Source organism: Acanthopagrus latus, chromosome 21 (genome assembly GCF_904848185.1).
Source record: "Acanthopagrus latus isolate v.2019 chromosome 21, fAcaLat1.1, whole genome shotgun sequence".
In the NCBI taxonomy this organism is placed as follows: Eukaryota; Metazoa; Chordata; class Actinopteri; order Spariformes; family Sparidae; genus Acanthopagrus; species Acanthopagrus latus.
The window spans coordinates 17,965,276-17,986,962 of NC_051059.1; the positions used below are offsets into that span (position 1 = coordinate 17,965,276).

The 21,687-nt window shown below is 41.3% G+C and overlaps 2 protein-coding genes across 2 annotated transcripts; one reads left to right on the forward strand and one right to left on the reverse strand.

The window, feature by feature from the left end:
- The first annotated feature begins 2,347 nt into the window (after positions 1 to 2,347).
- ripk1l (receptor (TNFRSF)-interacting serine-threonine kinase 1, like) lies at positions 2,348 to 8,270 on the forward strand. The gene is made up of 11 exons (XM_037084689.1): positions 2,348 to 2,647; positions 2,961 to 3,123; positions 4,018 to 4,174; positions 4,300 to 4,437; positions 4,561 to 4,792; positions 4,905 to 5,054; positions 5,160 to 5,236; positions 5,519 to 5,594; positions 5,739 to 6,350; positions 6,446 to 6,595; positions 6,778 to 8,270. The coding sequence occupies exons 2-11, from the start codon at positions 2,963 to 2,965 to the stop codon at positions 7,071 to 7,073; spliced, it is 2,049 nt and encodes a 682-aa protein (XP_036940584.1). The 5' UTR covers positions 2,348 to 2,647; positions 2,961 to 2,962; the 3' UTR covers positions 7,074 to 8,270.
- A 1,265-nt stretch (positions 8,271 to 9,535) lies between these two features.
- Positions 9,536 to 20,035, reverse strand: opn7a (opsin 7, group member a). The gene is made up of 6 exons (XM_037084690.1): positions 19,728 to 20,035; positions 17,870 to 17,957; positions 15,855 to 16,017; positions 15,380 to 15,507; positions 13,901 to 14,235; positions 9,536 to 12,237 (listed from the first exon to the last, which is right to left on the reverse strand). The coding sequence occupies exons 2-6, from the start codon at positions 17,955 to 17,957 to the stop codon at positions 11,590 to 11,592; spliced, it is 1,362 nt and encodes a 453-aa protein (XP_036940585.1). The 5' UTR covers positions 19,728 to 20,035; the 3' UTR covers positions 9,536 to 11,589.
- Between the last annotated feature and the right edge of the window lie 1,652 nt (positions 20,036 to 21,687).

Below are 21,687 nucleotides of genomic sequence, written 5' to 3' on the forward strand. Positions count from 1 at the left end.
TCTGAAATTGTCTTTGCATTCAACCAGACAAGGTTACCAGTAAATCTCTACACTTAAATACAATCATGTGACCTATTCCAATGAGCATCAGTGGATAAACCAGCATCATAGCAGGTCTACACTGAGTGGTTGTATCCCCCATCCCTCCCGTCCAACTCCACACGGCCATTTACAGAAAATAAAGCCAAAACCATGTGAGAATGTGAGATACGAAACAAGAAAAGAACAAAGCGAAAATAAGAAATAAAAGCAGTTACAGGGTTGTGAGTAGTGCTGTAAAAAGTACCTATAAGTAAAAGTAACAATATCGTGTTAAACTAGTAGTTTGGAAAAAGTGAAAGTCACCCATACAAATGCCACTTTAGTAAAAGTCTGAAAGGATCTGATCTTTAATGTTTTTCTCGCCATGACCCAGACGGGAAGAGACGATGAGCTTTTGGTTCAGGTATGAATCATAATCGGGTTTATTGCCAAGAAGGTTTTCACATACAAAGAATTTTCCTCGGTATATTGGTATAAAACAATAGCACCGTAAAATATAAAATTAAGCTAAAAGCAAAATATAAAATAGAATAGAAAACTGGCCAAAATATGATGTAATATTGTAATGACATTAAAAGGAATATGCATTTAAGGCAATGCCAGCTTCAGAGGATGAGATTAGCTTTCATCTTCAACCATCTTTAAGAGTCTTCCAAACTCCCTGATGATGCATCTGCCTGAAGGATGTGAGGGCACCAGGGTCCGCCCCCTTCAGCACCCTGAAGTTCTCAGGAGCAGGGAAATGAATCTAGTGTCAGTGAGGAGATGGGGAGGATTGGTCACATCAGCCACACTCAGGGCCTTTACCTTCCCTGCACCCTGGATGGTCGCCCACTCCACCATCAGAGCATCATCTGTGACTTGACACCATCGGAAAGGGTCGTCCAGACGCAGGCCTTGCCCAAGGGACATTCCCAACAGCGGGTGAAAATCCAGCTGTCAGCGCGGCTGTATGAGAACGGGACATCAGGACCTCCGTTGAGAAGCTTATCAAACCTCAGGGACAGAAACAGACAGTGGTACCAGTGAGAATTACAACCTGGACCCATCTCCGGGGATTTTCTCGTCGACCTTACAAGTTCAGACACTCAGACCAGCCTATTGCAGGACGCCAACTCTGTGGAGGCACTTTTCATCCACCACCATCGCCAATAACTCTTCCAGCCAAGAGGCAGCTGAACAGAAAAACCAACCAGCAAAATTACCTGGGAAAAGCCAATGGATGGCCCTTTTTTTTTTGTTTTTTTTGTTTTTTTTACAGAGAAACGATGGCACCTGGCAGTTCTGAACTGATCATCGTCATGTTAAAAACATCAACAGGAAGCACTGCTACCCACTTGCCCACAATGGTAGCACATTCACACCGCAGACGCCAGTTGGTTTAACTTCCCGGTGAGCTATTGTTGCTCTGCACAGCGTGTGAGACCACCAGACAACAGCTTGAATGAGCACTCCTCTTACTCGTGCCTCGATTAGTTTTTAAAATGACTGAGGGACTCTTAATTTGCCAACATATTTGGGAGCAGTTTACGCCAAAGCTGACTAATACAGCACCCTTAATGAAAATGGGTCTGACCACTTGATCTGGTCATAAATCATTCATTATTCAAGATTGTAAATGAGGTAATGTGACTCATCAATTTTGTCTGTAATTATGTCACAGTATTCAATAAGCTGGAAACTTTTTTCGAAATAACCTGAAGATTACCAGCAACAGGCATGAATAATAGAGAAGGAGAAAGAGAGAAAAAAAACTGTCGAGACAATATACGACAGGTACATATGATACTACTTTGTTGTGGCTTTAGTGTGCAAAGGGAGGAATTTATTGTGTGGGTGCTCTCAGATAGGCTGCCCAAGAAGTAGGCCTTCATTTCATACATCGCCCACGCTGTCAGAGGCTACACTTCAGGTGGTTTCCCGCTCTAGTTTCACATAAATGCTTGTTTTATCAATGAACTTTTCCTTTTTTTTCTCCCCTCCCTTAGGCCTAAGCATCACTTTAGCTGGTTTGTTGCTCTACTTCCAAAATATCAAACCATCACAGTTTGCTTCCAGTAAAAGATTTGGTCTCTAGAAAAAAACTGATGAGGTTTAGATGTAGCTGGAAAGTGTGTGTGTGTGTGTGTGTGTGTGTGTGTGTGTGTGTGTGTGTGTGTGTGTGTGTGTGTGTGGCAGTACAGCAACTAGAACAGTCTGTCACCACCACATCTTGAATCCAACCGCTGCTGAGCAATGCAAGTGTGTTTACTGTGCGATACTTAATTACACCAGTAGGTGGCGACAACGCCACACGACAAGATTCACAACTTTCCTACCTCCGAGCATTTCTTTACGCCATGAATACAATTAACAATTACAAACCCCAGAACGAATGCAACGTGACATAACTCCCAGCACTTTTGTGTTGGTCACAGAAGGCGTTTTTAGTGCTGATTATCAGTCACAAATGTGTCGAGTATCTGCTAGCCGTCCTGCTCTGTCATCGACTCGTGAGGCTGTCTGTAGTTTTTACGTCCCCCGGCAGGTTTCACTTTTGAACGACGTCGAGGAAACCCCGGAACTACAAAGAAAGTGCTCCGTTTGGGCTGAACATCACTTTATGGTAACCGTTTTACTCCAGCTGTTGTCGACATTGACATATAATTATGTGTACATTGTTGTTTTTAGGGCGAAGACTTTGGCTAACGGCGCGACGGCTAAAGTTTGTAGCGTAGCCGAAACTTTCGGACATGTTAAGCTAGCTCACATCTGTCCTGTGGGAGTGTTTTGAAAGTTACGGATGATTGATTCGCCTCTTCTGTCATTCATTTTAGTCTTGCTGTATTTGACATTATACAGCGTTCTAGTCACGTTTCGCATGTTTATTGATGTGTTTTATGTGTTGTTAAGCTGTTTTACTGTGACCTTATTAACAGGGATGGCCACCGCGCCGCAGCCTTCGCTTCACATGAGATCGACGGATCTCATTAAAAAAGAGCCGCTGGACTACGGAGGGTTCGGAGACGTTTACCTGTGCTACCATGTCACCCTCGGCCAGGTGGTTCTAAAGACTATATACACTGGCCCTCTTCGTAACGAGTAAGTCCTCTTGTGTATCTCTTTTTGTATGGAGTTTGCGGGGTATTCCCCGTCTCCTGATGCTAACTTGAGTCATGTGTCCAGACACGACACTTCAGGCAGCCTCCCCACACAAAACTCTGATGTGTTTTGAACCTTAGAAAGTAAAATTCCTCATGTAATGTAACACGATGTTCCATGTATTAACATTATGATGTGTACGTCTAGTTTGGCGTTACATAACAATGTATGTCCATGACACATGCACTGATTCCTCACTACTTCCTTGTAACAGACAGAAAGGAGACATGGGTCCACATGAAATGCGGATGTAGGGCAATCATCTGTTTTTCAGAACAGTGTTGTATTGTGTTGGAGCACTACTTGCGTTTAAAGCCCCCCTCTGCCCTAAAATTGTATGATTGTGGCCTCACTGTTTATCCTGCAAGGCCTGCATCAATCCAACTTTTTATTTCCCTGATGCTGTAGCTAAACATTAGGATATTTCTCGTGTGCGGATCTGATACAGGTGCTCCTTGTTCCTCAATGTGAAATCTTCACTTCACTTTGTGGAACTATGACATGAGGACGTGGGTGTATGTGGCACTTGAAAGTTAGTTGCAGGCACAACTCCTCTGAATGTTTGTTGCTGTTTTTTTTATAATGACACCAGCTACATGTACATGGATCCTAATAGACGGAGAATTATCAAATCAGTTGTATTTATACAGCCAGAAATCACACCACCTCAGTGGGCTTCAGAATCTGTACAGTGAACCACATCCTCTGTCTAAAATATTGCAGGAAGAGAGCTGGGCACAACAGCTTGCCACACTATAAGACTAAACAAGATGCAAGTTATGGCAATTGTCTGGCGGATATCTGTTTCTCATTATTTTTGAATGTTTTTTCCAGGGAGAGTAAACGGTCACTGCTGGAGGAAGGGAACATTATGGCGAGCTTGAACCATGAGCGGGTGGTCAAGTTGCTGGGTGTGATCATGGAGGATAGAGACTGCTCACTAGTCATGGAACTCATCCCCAGAGGCAACCTGCTGGTCATGCTGGAGACGGTCAGCAGCTTCAATGTCTATAATAATGACACTGATTAGGGAACGTTTCAGAACTCATGTCTGTGAGAACATCAGGAGTTCCACCAGTTTTTTTTAATGGATTGATATGCTAAAATTATTTCCAGGTCTCTGTACCAACTTCCATCAAGGGCAGAGTCATTGTGGAGATTTTGGAAGCGATGGTGTACCTCACAGAGAGACACATCATACACAAGGACATCAAGCCAGAAAACATTTTAGTGGACAAGGACTTTCACATTAAGGTATATCATACACTATGGCTCGTGAGATAAATATATATATGCAAACTTTTTCCACCTAATTGCAGAGGGCATCGAATCCCTCATTTGATGATTTATATATTTTTCTTCCCTTGTGGAAAAAAGATTGCTGACCTTGGCCTGGCCACCTGCCGGGCATGGAGTAGACTCACGAAGGAGGAGTCTCGCAGGAAGAGCCGTAAGGGGCGATCGGCTGGAGCAAGGGGTGCCGGCACACTGAGCTACATGGCCCCTGAGCACCTGGAGAGTATACACACCCCCTCCACTGAGAAGTCTGACGTCTACAGCTTTGCAATTGTGGTTTGGGTCATCCTCACAGGGGGAGAGCCATATGCAAGTGAGTTGGGTGGTCAACAGACAGACACATCTTATCCAGGAATAGGGTCTTTTTCTGGGTTACCACCTGCATGCAGACAACTAAATAAGTGTATTGTCTACGTTGCTGTAAGATGCCAGGTGTGAAGACCACATCTGCCAGTGTGTACGAAATGGTGACCGACCGGCAGAGGACCTGATTCCAGACGACACGCCTGCAGAGATAATTCAGCTGATGAAGAGGTGCTGGGAGCACAATCCGAAGCAACGGCCAACATTTAAAGGTGCACTTTCTGTGTGTGTGTGTGTGTGTGTGTGCACAATCCTTCACTGGATTATGCAAATTGTTTTATCACCTTTTCCCTCCCCTTTTCCTTTTTTTTTTGCAGAGAGCTACGAATTCTTCCTTCCTTTCTACATGGAAAAACTTGAACCTCATGTAGAGGAAGATTTACTGGAGCTGATGGTGAATATGTTTCTTTTTTCAAGTATTTTTATGACTTTATTGATAGGACAGCTCAGAGATGTCAGCATAGAGCCACAGATCGGACTCAAATCCCACATCTGCCGCAGCGAGGCCTCTGCACATGAGAGGCCCAGCCTACCAACTGAGCTAATGGGTGCCCCACATATATTTTCTTTAGGATTTTATGTGAGACTATTTACACCAAGCAGTATATTTGAAGCCAAATAAATACACACTCTGAGCATTTTGTGTCATGATTCTCCCATGTGATTTTTTTTGCAGAAACTATATGAAGGCCCAGATGACCTTGTTGAGAAGATGAAATCTTTATCACTGACCCCTGAATGTTATTCAGCAGGTGAGCACTGTTGATAATCACGATGGCCTGGGGCTGCTGTACTTACTCTAATGTCCATTAGACTGTATTACCTTTAATGTTCTAATGTTTCAAAAGTTAAAAATGTATTTTATATATATACATATATACATATTTACCTTGCAGATAACCCAGCTTCTTTGGTGAGTTCAGACAGAAGTGCATCTGTGCCAGTTGAAGCCAGTATTGAGGACCTGCATGACATCGACTATGAGCCGTCTGGGGGGTCTGTCCAGACAGACGCAAGGGCAGTCAGCATCCCTTCACCTTTGGAGGAGAAACTGGATCGGGAGCTTCAGTACCACAAACATGGTAGCTATAACCATGAGAACCAGCCTGACGGCGCCTACTGCCACCTACACAGTAACTCAAATCCTTTCCTGCAAAACGTCACGTCAGATCACATCATAAGGCAACCGGAACAGGACAGACCCTCTTATATATCCTCTGTCCATTCCTGGACCAAAGCTGAGGCAGTGCAGCCCACGAGCCAGGAGGAGGCTAGGTATCATACTCCTGACCTTTATGAGTCCGTGAACTGTCCCACACCTATTCCATCACACTTGCCAATGTCTGCCAGCACCTCGTGTCTACCACAGTTTAACCAGCAACATCCACAGTCTCATTACGGCCGCCAGCAGTCCTGGCCAACTTACCCAGTATCTGAGACATCTGCTCCTGAAGTCAGCCCTGGGCATCTGCTGGCTCCTTCCAAGAGCAGCATTCCACAAGATCCAGGTACACACATTTGCCTCTGATGTTCACAGCTGCTTCTTTCAACCTTGACTGACATATATGTTATGCTTTCATGCTTGCCTTGTGCTTGTTTTCAGCGTCCCTTTACATTCAAAATGCCAGTGGGATCCAGATTGGAAGCAACAACATGATGAGTATTAGAGGCTACGACTCCTCACATAGTTTATTGTCTCAACCTGGTAACGGCTCGGCTTTCTCTCCCATCAAAGAAGGCATCATGAAATACGGTAAGCCAGAACAACTTTTTTTTTCACATGAGCTTGATTCCATGCAAACGCACCCCAGAATTCATAACTTTTACAAGTTCATGTTGTGGATCAGTAAATATGTCCACACTTGTCCATTTTTTAGTTCAACAAATAGAGTTGAAAAAACAGCATCTATCAGGTGTATCTTATGTGTTATTTAGAGGACCACACTGTGACTGAGGAGCACCTGGATCTGTTGAGGGAAAACATCGGGAACAAATGGAAGCATTGTGGGCGGCGACTGGGCCTGACTAATGTGGAAATAGAGACCATTGAGCATGATTATCACCGCGATGGCCTTCCGGAGATGGTGTACCAGATGCTGGATCGTTGGAAAATGAAGGAGGGAAGCATCGGCTGCACAATTGGGAAGCTGTGTCGAGCACTGGATGGCCACATCAAGGTAGACGTCATCCAGAAAATATTGGACACCTGTGGTTTTTCCTCCCAGATCTGATGAACTTGGGCAGTTTTGCCTCATCCTCTCTAAATGACTTTTTCTGAGCTGTCTGTAAAATTTAAAGGCTGCAAAACCAAAACATCATTTTGGTTTTATGTGCTACCGGTTTGAGATGTCATCTCAAACAAGTGCACTACAAGTGACACTGAATGTTTTCTGTGTTACTTGCAGTGTTCAAAACAGCAAATGGAAAACTGAACCACTCAACCGAACTGTACCTTTCCAAGCAAGATATCACAGTTTCTCATGAAAAAGCTTGCTGTCAACCATTTCCATGGGGAAATTAGCTGGGAAAACTTCATAATCCGTACTGAACTGAATGATCGATCTGTCTATTATTTTGACATTTCAATCTACCAAACCAAATCTTTAATGGCAAGTACAGATGAATATGGTCAGTGTTCAGATTCCTCTATAGTGACGTGTAGCATGTCAAAACAAGAATTATTTCAAAGGTAATATTTTGAATACAAACATGGTGAAGTATTTGTTTTATAAGAAACTGATCTTAGTGTGATGATGTTTGGGTAAAGAGTACATTGATACTGTAGCTTTAACTGAATAACAGATTCCTATTCGGGGACAAATCAAATCAAATGGTGGGTTGTAAACATTTATCACAGCTGTGGACGACTAGGTTGGTTATATGTAATTCATGTGAATTAAGATTTTCATTTACAACCTTTATTGCAGCACAACACAAACATTATGACTTCAAACACAGATAAGGTAAGGTCAATAATGGACATAAACCTCTGTGTAGTTTTAAATCAATGTGCATTATTGCTGTGATTCATGTGTCCAATAGGGGTCAGCAGATAATATGCTCACGAGTAAATCAAACTCTGTATCCGTTAATTTTGGACCTGGTGGTGTAGATGACGGGCTTTCATTGTCTGTAAATACAACAAAGTGCATGAGTTATTGCTACATAGCCACTTGTGTTCAGTATAGAGTATTCTCTCTAATGATGAGCTGCTGTGCTGTACTGGATCGAGCATTTTTGGATTACAGGTTACTTTTTTTACCAATCTGAAGATCACGTTGTCCTGGCAAAATGTTTATGTGTGATTATATTTCATTACAAAATTAATTGTATGTATGTGTTCTGGGTCTCACATGTGGAATGTATTTCTCTTTATACAATATAAGACTGATATGCCTGCATCAAAAAAAAAAAAAAAAAAAAACTTTTCGCATTTTTCTTTCTTCACTGTTTACCCAAACCTTGATCTACCGGAAAATCCGTTTTGACATACAGACATTCACATGTGTTTATAAAATCCCCAAATAATCCATATTTTATGGCTGTCATAGATGTCACTACATAACTTGAGCTGGTATTGTTTCTTGTCTAATATTATCTTCAGATCTTAATTGGTTACACATTATTGGATATCAAGATACTGAACACATGACATACAAGACAATAGTTCATATCCCAAATCCACACTACAGACTAAAGTCAAGTTTGTGTTGTAAAAAATATATTTTAGTGGAAAATCTTAGTAGTCAAATTAAGAAACTGGACACTATTCTCCCACAATGCAATGCACAAAGGAAATGTTAAGGTGTGCACAGAAACATAACATTTGAGCACAGAAAAGGTTTTTTTTAAGTCTTGATGTACTGGGGAATTTAGTTGGCATATCGGAAGTTCCTGTTTGACTTGATGTTGATATTCTTGTATAAAACCTACAAAGACAAAACATTAAGACAATTGGTACTTACAATATACAATTAGTATTAGTGCTCAAAATGTATTTTGGTCACCCCTGTCAGTTTCCATCAATTACAGCCCAGTAATGTCTGAAAGTGAATTAACACTATGAAAGACTGCAGTACGGCCAGATATGATGTTTATATTCTGACCTAATATGGACAATAATTAGACCCTGAAACACTTTGCATATAGTAACCAAGATTTTTCCAGATGATCTGTTTACATCTGACAGGAAGACACATTTTCCCTTTCACCATTGTCATTGAAAAGACTTGTTTAAATTACATTTTAATAGGCCTTTTAATGGATTGCATATGTGACAGTAGTATGCTTATGCAAATCAAACAGCCAGTCATTTTTCACCTGATGAGTTTAATAATCTCCTTGCCAACTGCAAGAAAATTAATCCCCTCCATGCCATCACTGATGAATGATTAAGTTTTCCAGTTTCTCAACAGTAATTACATCCATTTACTATCAGATTCAGAGACGCTGTTAATGTGGCACCCTGTTGATTGATAGATAAAATCTAATAAAGTGCAACATGAAACATTTACAATAGAACAGTAATTAGGAAAAATGATAAAACAACAATACATTTCTTAATTAGATCAGATGAAATGGCAGTACGCTTTTTGGTTACACACTCTTATGAGTGTAACACTTCTGTCAGTGCCTGAGAAATTGAAACAATGAAGTCACCTAAGACGCATTTGCTCCTGAGTGATTGCCCAAATCCCATTCAAGTCATGTTTACTTTACACAGTAGGCACAGTTACAACAACAGATACAAACAGCATGGATGTGATCCACTAATGCATTTATATACAGCTGCATTATTTGGGTTTGTTTTTATCTAGCTTTCTTCTCTTTCCCCCTGTTAATAAATCTGTACCATGTTTTGGGCAGTGAAGACAAGAAATACCACATTTTCACTGTACACTTCATAAAGAAGGACTCAAAGTTCTCACGTGTTTAGATAGACCTAGTGTGCAATGCCATGATAATGGCATTATGCAACAGTGTTGTGTGCTATACTGTACAGTGTGTAGTTAGATGACTGAAAAAGCACCATGAGTGATATACCTGCAATTGTCAAGTGTAAACAATACTTGGGCTGGCATAGTAAAGGAATTGTTACCAGTTTTAGAAAGGAGGTGGTGCTCAGCTCTCAAGTAAACTTACCTGTAGGCCATTGTAATATTGAAACCAAAATATGTACATCAGTGACTATCATATTTTGTTCCCAGCCAGTGTGATTCCCTGAGGCTGAACTCAGGTTTTACTAAGTAAAAAACAACGATAATAATAACAAAAACATATGTTGAAAGTGCAGAATGCCAGCTTTAAAGGCATGATATGCAGGAGATCCCATAAAAACAAATTAAAGACTCATAAAAAAAAAGTTTTTCTCTCAGTAATCACTTACAAGCTACTAGAGCTATGTGACTGTGTATCTCTGAGGAGACCCTGCCTTCTGCCTGCTCTTTCTGATTAATATTTTGCCGTGTTCAGGATGTTTTCTTTGTGTCAACTTTTGGGCAGAGGCATGTAGCCCCCAGCCAATAACAGTGTGAGGTTGGGACGGAATAAACACAGGGTCACATAGCTGCCCCTCCTCCTTTTTCAGTTCTTGGTCCATCATGAAGAGCTGCAGTCTGTGTTTCTGTTTGACAGGGGGTGGGGCTGAGCTCTGGACACACACACACACACACACACACACACACACAGTAGATTGGATGAAATCATACAAAATCTGGAGGGTTGTGCAGGGATGTGTCCATGTTGATTCACACCTTGTTCCCACTAATCATTGCTCCCTCTCTAGCTCTTGAACCACCGCTGCTCTTTCTCTCTGTCTCGCCCATGAAGCCGAGAAGGAGGGGCCAACTTTAATTGCTGTTTTAACAGCTGAAACATTACTCTTTTTTTTATAATACTTTTTTTCTGTTTTTGTTTTTTTTTTTACAAAATTAAAACAGGTTTGATTTATTCACATTTAGGATAACATGATTCCTGCAAACAACATCTACACAGTCCTAATTAAGAATATGAGAATTTGTTAAGTTAAATTAATGTTTTTCTTGTGTTCTTAAAGTAAAATGGGGAGGCCTCCTGAAATAGAACTGTGTTAAGGTTATAGATAAATGTATACATTTTCAGGCATATGATGCTGCCAGCAGTGCTTCAAGGAAGGTTTAAGTTAGGACACATTTGATTTAAACAGAACATTAGTTGCTGCAACACCTTAAACTCCACCAATTGGATTGAATACTTACAGACCTTTTATAAATGTGAACAAGGGCTTAAGCACTGGCACTGACAACTTTGATTTGGAAGGGAATAGTTGGAAAACTCCCAGACCTGTCTGTCTTAAGTTACGTAGCCCTGGCACAATGATTTAGAGGATTGTTCGACTCAAAAAGCAATACGCTGCTCAATGCCAAGCCACAAATAACGTTTCAGAGATACATTAAGTGCATATATTACAATAGCAACTTAATTAGATTGTTTATGGCTTGCAAACTAGGTTGCAAACAAAATACCATTCAAATTATAGCTGTCAGTGTTTAACTTCAAAGCTGTTCTGTCACATTAACCAAAATAAAGCACAGTGGGCTGCACAAAAATAAATAAATTGCATGGCTGCTGCCCAAATGCTTAGGGAGCATATGGTGCATTCCTGAATTCCTGAAAATAGATTAAGTACTGTCGTTTTACATCTCACAGAACACAACCTGCTAAATATGTCCAGAGATATTCTATAAACATAGAAATGGAAAGAAAATGTCAGGGCCAAGCCACTTTTGCCTGCCCTGGAACCATCTCTAAATTAATATGGAAGTTGTCTATTTCTGAAGTTCTTTTTGCGCACATGGTGGCCAGCAGAGACCTTTTGTGGCTCATGCTTTGGGTCTTTTGCTTATGTGTTTGAGAAACTAGAGTGTCTTGATCCTTAGATGGATTAGACGAGTCTCCATTGGCTGCAGGGTTATTGACACCGCATATTTGAGGGTAGCGTCTGAAGCATTCGAAAGCATCCTTGCACTTCTCACAGCTGTGGTTCTGTAATGCTACCATAGGAGGTTGAGGAGATGAGTTGGATAAAGGGAATTGGTTGGTCTGTCCGTGGATTGTGCGAAGTCTGACCCTGATCTCTGGCTTGCAGCAGCACTTAGCCAGCCCGTCGGAGCAGAGGCAGCCCTTCAGACAGGTGTGGCGTAGAGTACCCAGGTCCCTGCACACCCCCCTGCGGAAGTTCGGCCTCAGCATCAGGTAGATGATTGGGTTGTAGATGGTGGAGGATTTGGCAAACATGGCTGGCATCGCAAATGCCAGAGGGGGGATGTTCTCAATGTGTCCGAAGGCAGCCCACATTGACACCACAGCGTATGGACTCCATGCCGCAAAGAAACCGATGCAGACGGCAACACTTAGCTTGCAGGAAATAAAGCACGGTGGAGAAAAGTGTCATTGATATTGAAAAAACATTGCCAAGAAAACCACTAATGCATTTGTCAATACTTTTCGACTTCTCCCAGCCTGTTTGTGGCTCTCAGCCCCAAGCACACACATTTCTAACAAGTACGTCTTTTAAGATGGATCATAGAGTGAACACATTCATTAATGTTTCAAAGAGGCCAAGAAGCTTCCTAAAACATGTCAGTCAAAGTAAACACAAGAATTTGTTAATTAGTGTATTTTTTGGGACGATTGTCAGTCACAGATTATCTCTCATTTCATGCTCTAATGAGTACTTACGGCTGCAGGATGGTAGACACCAATCAGTCAAAACATGATAACCACTGACAGGTGAAGTGGTTAACATTTATCTAAAAGTCAGTGTTATATTGGGAAACTTGCATCCCAATGTATGTGATATACAGCTCAAAGCATTGACTTGGCCTCCAAATTCCCCAGACCCGAGCATGATCCTATGGGGGTGTGTTAGAAGAATCCAATCCATGGTGGCCACCAAGATCAGGCTTGGACTTGACCCATCAAGAAATGGACACAGGACCTCTGAGGGTGTCCTGTCATGTCTCATCACCAGGGTGATGGTGGTGGATTGAGTCATGTGGGATGTAAGGTGGGATTGCATTTGATCGGTCAAGACCTTGAGCTCTTGGTCACATTCTTCAGACTAGGTCTATGAGACCTTGATTCTGCAGTGCATGGCCAAACACCCAGTACTTTGGATTAATTCATCTTTGGGTTTGGTCTTTTCAGGGTATTTGATGACGGATATACAGAATATCCTCAGACTGGCAGTTATGACTGATTGTTTGAGCATGTATCTTTGAGCATGTATCTTCACTATGTGAAAGGTGTATTGACCAACGTCAGTCAGATGCTACAATTTTTGTGATCCTTTTTTTTTGCATGAGTCAGAGTTATTCTTAAGAGGAAGGGTATATGATGATCACCATTTATCAGCAAAGGCAGCAGGAGCTTTTCATCCATCACAGTCCAGCCAGAGCCAATTCCAGCTAATGAGAAGCTGCATCACTGGAGTATCTATTGAGGTCACTGCCAATGTCTTCACAAATGGAGGAGTGAGGAGCTCTCCAGAGAACTTGTCTCAAAGGAGGCTCTTAGATATTTTACCCCTGAACCACTACCACGTTACTGTATCTGTACAACTATGTGAGGGGTTTTCTTGCATTTGTTTAAAAGTTACAGTCGGCCTTTAAATTTGGTGGGTGAAGAGTAACAGATTTCTATTTGCAACCGCAGGTGCAATCAAATGACTCTTAGAGGAGAGTTACCTTTCAGGCTAAGGACTAATTTAGGTGTATATGTTTGTATGAAGTTCAAAGAGTGCCAGTGGATTAATGATAGTGTAGATGTGATTATAGACAATGAGGGCAGGTATAAAGAGATTGCGAGCGCCAGATTGCAGAAGTGAAGCAAAGCACTCAAATGTCTTTGCCACCACAGTGGTGCTTTTGTTCTAAGGTTTTTCAGAACTATTATCATCAAATCATACTTCAAATTGAGACTCTAGTGGACAGAGTAAGGTCACTTAATAGCATATGAGCTAAATGGTATCTCTGGCATGGTAGAGGTGATAATTGTTGTTATCAAACTTTCTTCTTACCTTAACAATAATTATCTGGATGCTGCTCATGTGCGTCTGCCTTGATGTGTGCTGCTCCATATTCTTGCGAGATGCCTGCACTGTGACCAGAATGCCTGTGTAGGATGCTACAATAACACAGCATGGGAGGATGTAGCAGAAGATGAATAGTGCCACGGTGTAAGATCGTGCTGTGGTGTGCTGATTGGACAAGCGCCAGTCAATGCAACAGGCAGTGCCATAAGGCTCCGGTCCGTATTTCCCCCAGTGGGCCAGTGGGGAGCAGGCAAACAACAGGGCATAAAGCCAAGCACAGGCAACGAGCAGACGGCCGTGAACAGGGCTGAACCTGTTTCCTGCGAAAACACATTAAGTTTATATTTTATAATTCATGTAGATAAAGGATTCTGACACAATTAGGGGATTGACATTATTAGGTTGTGTGAAACCCTGGTTTTCCGAGTAGTATGAGTGAGATGTTTCACCATGCTGAGGCCCTCCTAGGCATGTTCTCAGAGGCACTTACCTCACTTAAGTACTGGATCTGCTGGAAACAAAAGAGTTTTTATAAAAACCTACCATTATAGAGGGGGAGGTGAGCTACTCATTCAAACGGACGTAATTTTCAGTCTTTCCTGGAAGGCGTGAAGAGTGAAGAATCATAAATTTGAACCGTGCATACTCTCTTGTAATTGGTCATTTGCAGTCAGAAGCTGGTGTGCTTGGCAGATTGTGGTCTTTCCACCAACTCTGAACAGAGGCAGAGTAAAGAATGCAAGGCCTCTCGTGTGCAAGTGCTTCCAGTCTGAGAGTTTTGTGGGCTGGGCCAAAGAATGGTGAATGCTGTGACTTGGATAACAGATCAAGGAGTATGTGTTGCAGTCACAGAGAGAGGTGCATCATCAGATTATCAGTTTGCATGCTGGCTTGTGTAACTGATGAAAACACAACCCTCCCTGATAGTTTTGTTTTGCTTTATTTTTGTTTTTAAAGCCTTTTTAATACCTTGGCCATGGGACATCAGATGAAAAATAGCCTTTCTGTTATTGTATTCTGTCCCTTCTTAAATCAACTAAATCCACATATAAGTCAACAGTAACTAATACAAACTACTTCTGTGTCCCCAGACTCCCTCAACAATCACTAAATTTTGTGAGTTATTGAGTTGGGTCACCAGGTCATTGAAGTGTGGCTTGGGTAAGCAAACGAAATGCTTCTAATTGAGAGACCTTTTTGTGACACACTGCCTGGGAAAATGCAAATTCTTGGGGTCATACAGGAGGTCCTATCACACTGCATTACCCAACATCACACGTAATTCTTATTGAGTGCAGCCCCTGAACGTGTCAGGCATCAAAGGAAGGCTGATGTGCAGTCCCTTATGGGGGGATTATCACTCCGTTTCCTCGCACAGATAAATCAACAATCAGCCACTTAGGGATGTGATGGTTAATCCTGTGTCATTTCATTGGGCAAAAAATAGCTTCTTTGAAGACGTACCATAGAGCGGATAACACACTTTCACGAAGCACACCATGCTTAGCAGGGTTAGAGTGGTCAGACTGCAGAGGCCGAACAACATGCCGCAAAAAGCGTATATGGAGCAGACCGTTTTCCCAAACAGCCACCTGTGTAGGAGGGTAAGGGGGTGTGAGAAAGAAAAAGACGGAAGTGCAAAGCAAAGACAGAGACAGAAGATCAATGAGGGACAGGGTGAAGGAGGGCAAAGAGCAGAATAGCATGAGCGTGACACTCCGTATGTGCGAACTCACAGGCAATCATACTGCTAACCAACCGTACAGTACACTTTAATGAACCATGAAATATGAAAGGGAGTCTGATTTAAAAAGGCAATACCTATAAACAATCTTCCCTACAGCACATGAAAGTGCCCTGTTCTCTGGTGGTGAGAACAGCCACTTTGTCTTTGTTTTTCCACTTTGATTCAATGCTGCAGTCGGTTCACGTGCGGTACCTGTGGTAGAAGCTCGACGTTATCGCCATGGGGTAGAGGGACAGAGTCAGGCCCAAGTCACTGACGGCGAGGTTGATGATGAAGTACTCGGCGGGTTTCAGAAGGTGCTTTTTCTTGTAGGAAATGTACAAAAGTGTGCTGTTGCCAAACAGTGAACACACTCCTGCAGGGGAAAACAGACCCCGACCCCTGAATGTGAGGGAGTGCTGATTGTGGCTCACAAGGCAGATGTGCTAATGTCAGAATCACATTGTGTATATAGAGCGATAGTTATGTAACTTTTTAGAATATTCACTTATTTGCTTTCTTGTAAAGACTGAGAAGAGAAGATACCTTTATAACAGAATGCAGCCCTGGTTAAAAGTTCTGCAAACTATGGATACGTTCACGTCTGTAAATTACATTTCTAAAATATTTGTCAGATCACATTTAGATTACATGTTAAAGACCTGACTTTCATATCTGGAGGCGGAGGGAATGATGGTGGGGTTAGGTGAAGAGTAATCGCAGTTCAGGAGTGCATTTCAACATTTCAACAACAGACCTTTGGATAGCTTCCAGCTGTGTTTGTGGCAACAAAAAAATGATATTTTTGACAATATATTGGGAAATCTCCAACTGTGTTTATGGCAACCACAGCAGGTATTTAAATCTGAAACATGAACTTCTGCCAACCCTAACCAAGCTGTTTCTCCATCAGCACAAATATAAATGATAATGTTGAAAATTGCAGCGAAAGAAACAAAAAGTTGCAACATACAGAAATGTGGAGATTGAACATATCTGTGGTTTGCAGAAACACATTGCTCACATTTATTCCGGTCAGTTTAGCATCGCAACTGGAAACAGCTAGCCTTGCTTCATCTTAAGGCAAAAAGGTTACAGATGAAGTTACTGCTCCCGTCACCTGACACATTCTGTAAACGGGGAGCTGTTTTTTTACACTGGATTATAGAAATGAGATGTAACGTGTTAACTGGTGAGCATTTGTAACTATGAGATACGTCAAGCTAGTTCTTTCCCCATTCTAAGCTAGGTGGCTGCAGACGTCACTGTCACCCATCTTCTCATCTCAGAGGCAAGAAAGCAAATATACATATATTGCAGAAGGTTGAACTATTCCTTTAAGAAAAATCACATCAAGTTTAGGTTTCTCCTTCAAGAAAAAACAAGAGTTTAAAACCATCATGTTAGCCCAACATGTAAACCTTCAGGGTTGTCCACCTAGATTAACAAGTCCCTCTTGGTTAATTTGGACATTTGTTAGACTAAAGCTTTGTTGTATAGGCAATGAGACCGCTCATTTAATGTTTAAGTTATGATCTCAGTCATGAATTTTAGTTTGTTATTTTTGCGACAGGGCAGTCTGCGCTTTGGAAATGGACTACATGTAACTTTTGATATACTAGAAATCTGTGAAAGCTTTTAACAGCTCTAGTGGCCCACTCATTTTAAAATGAGTAAAGTCAAGGGGTACTCAGAAAAATAAATCTCATGTTGAAACTGTGTCTATTTGGTTTCCTTCCTACAGTGTGCAGCCTGCTAATGTAAGAATTCTCCGGTAATGCTGCCAAAGATCAAAGACTGAGATGAAAAGATGAAGTCCAGGTCATTGGCCCACCATAGAATTAATTATCAGAGGCCCTTTATGTGGTTGTATTAGAGGCACCAATAGTAAGGAAACAGCTGACACACTGACTGCCTCACGGGGATCTGTACATTGATGTATGTCCAAGAGAATATGGAATTTATACATATATACATACAATTAATATGGGTAAAGCACCACACTCATTAGTTATGTATTCTAAGTGAAGGAGGACTGCATGTCACTTAGTAGCTCCTTCAAAAACATGCCGGCAAGGCTTCACAGTGTGCCGCTTTTGTTTGATGCTGTTCGTCTCAGCCCGAACAGAACATGTGGAAAATTAATTGACAGCGTCATTAGTGTCACTAACTCTTTATATCGACTGTTAAGGAATACAAAAAAATGTGTTTAAATTTCTGTTACTCACCAAACACGGAGTAGACCACAGCCACCGTTATATCCAGTGGAACAGGTATGCTGGAGTGGAAAGCAACGTCTTCATCTAACAGCGCCATCTGAAAAACGATCCGTTTTTCAAGAGCAATGTTAAGGATAATGCAGTTACTTATGATCTGTGTATTCAAGGCCTCTAGGAAACTTCACACTGCTTTCCATGGGCATAGGAGTGAGAAGATAATCAATAAATGTACATTTTTGGATGAGTTTCCTTTTAAAGCGTTGCAAATTTGACTAAACTCTGTTCATTTGCTCAAAAGCTCTCTTGAGTTGTGAGATGTTTACGTTGACAAGGGTCTAAATGTTGATTCCACAGTTGTAATTCCTCTTTTTAGTTGTTTAAACCTCAGACAAAAGAAACTTGCCGCATGTTTCACATGTGAACAGGTAGCTAATGAGGTCAGAGGGCTGTCACGTCTTTGAATAAGTGTATTACCTTTCCATTGTCCTTACCTGAATAAGTGTCTCTAACTTAAAGGAGCGGGCTGATGCTTTACTGTGCCTTAAAGCTGTCTGATGACATAAGCACAGTCTATTTTTATGTGTTCATTCTGCTTCAGCAGCTCAAGTCAGATGGTGACTGACAGTCATAGATCAATAAATGGCATAAGGGTCAATAAACAGGTGGTTTAATAATAGGTTATGGGGAAATGCACCTCAAACACATCCCGGTGTAACCTTAACCGATTGTTACAGCAAAACAGTAATGTGTACTGACAGAAACACAGTTCCTGATATGTGGCACGTTTACTACATTCAAACAAACGTATTGTGCTGAATCTTTGTATTTATACTCCTTTTTAAACTCTTTTCCAGATGTCAGATTAGCAGGGATTACAATACAAACTGACTTATTCTCACCGTTTGACAAACTCTCTCTTCTGTCTCTTCTGGGATATATATATATATATATATATATATATATATATATATATATATATATATATATATATATATATATATATATATATATATATCAGCACACAGGAGACACACTCACACCAAGCTGCAGCCTCTTCAGCATCTGTCTCAATTTGTCGCTCTGTGGTTAGCTATAGGCTGCTGAACCGCACATGCTGTGTGCATCAGAAAGCACAGCGCAATCATTTTTTATTTCTCTGTTTTCATTTTCTTTCTTTGTTTTTAGCGGAATGTCTGAATGACCCTTCAAACATTACAAATTGAGACAGAGCTGCAAATCGGTTCCGGACTGTTTTTATTAAAGGATCAAATCAGGGGATCAAGATTTAAAACGTGTTAATCGTCGTCGCGGATGATGAATCTGACTGTGTCACAGCGTGTTCTCTTTATTCTCCGTTTAAATGCAGCCAAGTATAACAGACGACGCGTAAAGCTCATCCAGACGCGCTGTTACGCACGCTTTATTTAGCCGAATGTTTGAGAGATTTGATTTGGTTAAATGGTTTTAACAAAAGAAAAAGAACAGAGATCACAGAGTTTGTGTCACTCGCATCTGTGAGCTACTATACACGCGATCACAGTGGCAACTGGTCAGACTGGCTTTTTGTTTTGTTTTTGTTTTGTTTTTTGTTTTTTTACCCCGAACTTTTAGGTGGTTTACCTTGAGCCTATTGACAGATCCCCAAAGAAAAGAGTCGTCGTTTATGATCAGATTTATGTGTTCTGTGTGTGACACCCTTTAACTATCTCAAAACTGGCCTTGTTACTATTAATGAGTAAAGTGTTGCGTATTTTGCGCACATTATCTGGGTCAACGACCCACAAAATTTAGACTTTACACTTAGAGTTTGCCTACAACACCACTTCCTCTAATAGATTTTAGTTAAAGACGAATAAAACTGCCTTACCTTGGCGATTAAGGTCTGAATTACCCAATGCGGTGCTTGATCCAATTAAGGTCCCGGTAAGTGTCCACTGCCACTTTTCAGCTTCTCCACAGTCACTCACAGACACATGAAGTCAGACAGCGGATCGCACTGGACGCCGCTGCGTGTGTAGACAGAGAGGCAGCGGGCTTCACAGTGATGAGCCGGACCCGCACAACTGAGCTGCTCTGATCAATTAATGACGTCAGGTTATAATTCATTCATTCAAAACGCACCACACATTCAGTCACGTGGGATGATAGTAGATGTTGTAGTGGCGCAAAAGTCTTCAAAGCTAAAATGCCATCACGCTTGAAAGTGCGTCTTTATTTGTTTTTTTTTATTCAGGTATTCACTAAAGCCACATGCTCTGGTTCCCCCCCATTCACACCTGACGCCATGTAGACCTGCACTCTCTTTTCCCACGGGAGTTTTATTTGATTTTGGAAGTGCTGTGCATTCTCACGACTCAAACATGGCTCAAACATAGTGTGCTTTATCGTTCATGTTAAGAGTTGATTCAGAGAGTATAGCTGAACAAAAATAATACAATTATCTAATATAAATACATGATATTAAAAACAGGTCATTTAAAAACTCAAATATCAGATATATAACAGTTGCCAAGAAAAGTGGTGGGGACATAAGGGCACAGAAGGAAAAAAAACTTGAATCAAATTTTTTTTTTAAAAAAAACTCAACTCCCCGGCTATGAAAACACCTGGATCACCAACTGAGCGCCCGGCTAACTTGAATGGGGATAAAATCGCACCCATGATTGAAAAAACTGTGTAGACCCGCACGTTGTGGTGGAAAAGCGGCATTTGTCAGACTACAGATAATGTAGGTGCTGACTACAAACAAAACTCATTGCGTCATGAAAATGTTATATGTTTAAAACCTGTACGTTGAAGTAAACGTGTGTGTAAGGCTGTGATCCCACCCTCTCACTGAAGTTACGTAATGCAGAAACAAGTCACATGGATGTGGAGTGGCAGAGATAGAGACACCATTCACCCTGTAACAAAGACACTGTATCATCAAAATAATTCTGAAACTGTTATTTTAAAGGAAAAAGTTGCATAATGCTGCTTTAAATTGCAGCAACAAACGCTGCACACTGTACACGGGTGAAACATTCAAAGCCAAAACTAAATTTTTATGTTTTTTTAGGTCCATTTCTGCACATTCTTCGGTAATTCAGCACAAAATAAGCATGTAATGTGTCATCTTCGGAGACCTTGCAGTTTTTAATAGAATCTACTTTGATTTTTTTTAGTATGAGCGGTCCTCTTCTGCACACACACATTTGTATCACTGGACTTGCCGAAGGGTCTCAAAGAGTTGAATATGAATTTTTTATTGTTTTCACAGTGTGGTGCTTAGTGGGATCAGTGTCACTTTCAGCGGCGTAAAACACCCCTTTCTTTTCTAGCATGAGTTGTGACGTCGTGTCAGCGATGGCGTGCTGCTTTTAATTACAAACTTGATATCCTAAATCCCACGCACGATCATTCGCAGTGAGTCAAAGGCACATGTGGTGGCACTTTAAAAATTAATTTTGAGTTTCTCTCAGAAAAGGCAAAAAAAAAAAAAAGAAAAAGAAAAACACACACCTTAAAAGCAGAGATGAATTATCTTCAAAAGGATTACACGTAGTGAAAATATTGCCTTGCTCTCCCTCTTTTCTTACATGTGAATATTCACACACACACACACAGATTGGGGGCTGGAACAGATTGAGTCAAAAGCTCAAGATGAAAGCTGTATTGGAGGTGTAACGGTGTTGTCAAAGATTTAATTGTGATGGCCACAGAGGGTAGAAAGAAACGAGTGTCCACAATAAGATAAAACACAGCGTGAACATCAAAGTGGCCTGATGGGAATACAGAATAAGCATTTCACACAAACCTCGCCTCGCTTGTAGATAGTCATGCCTGCG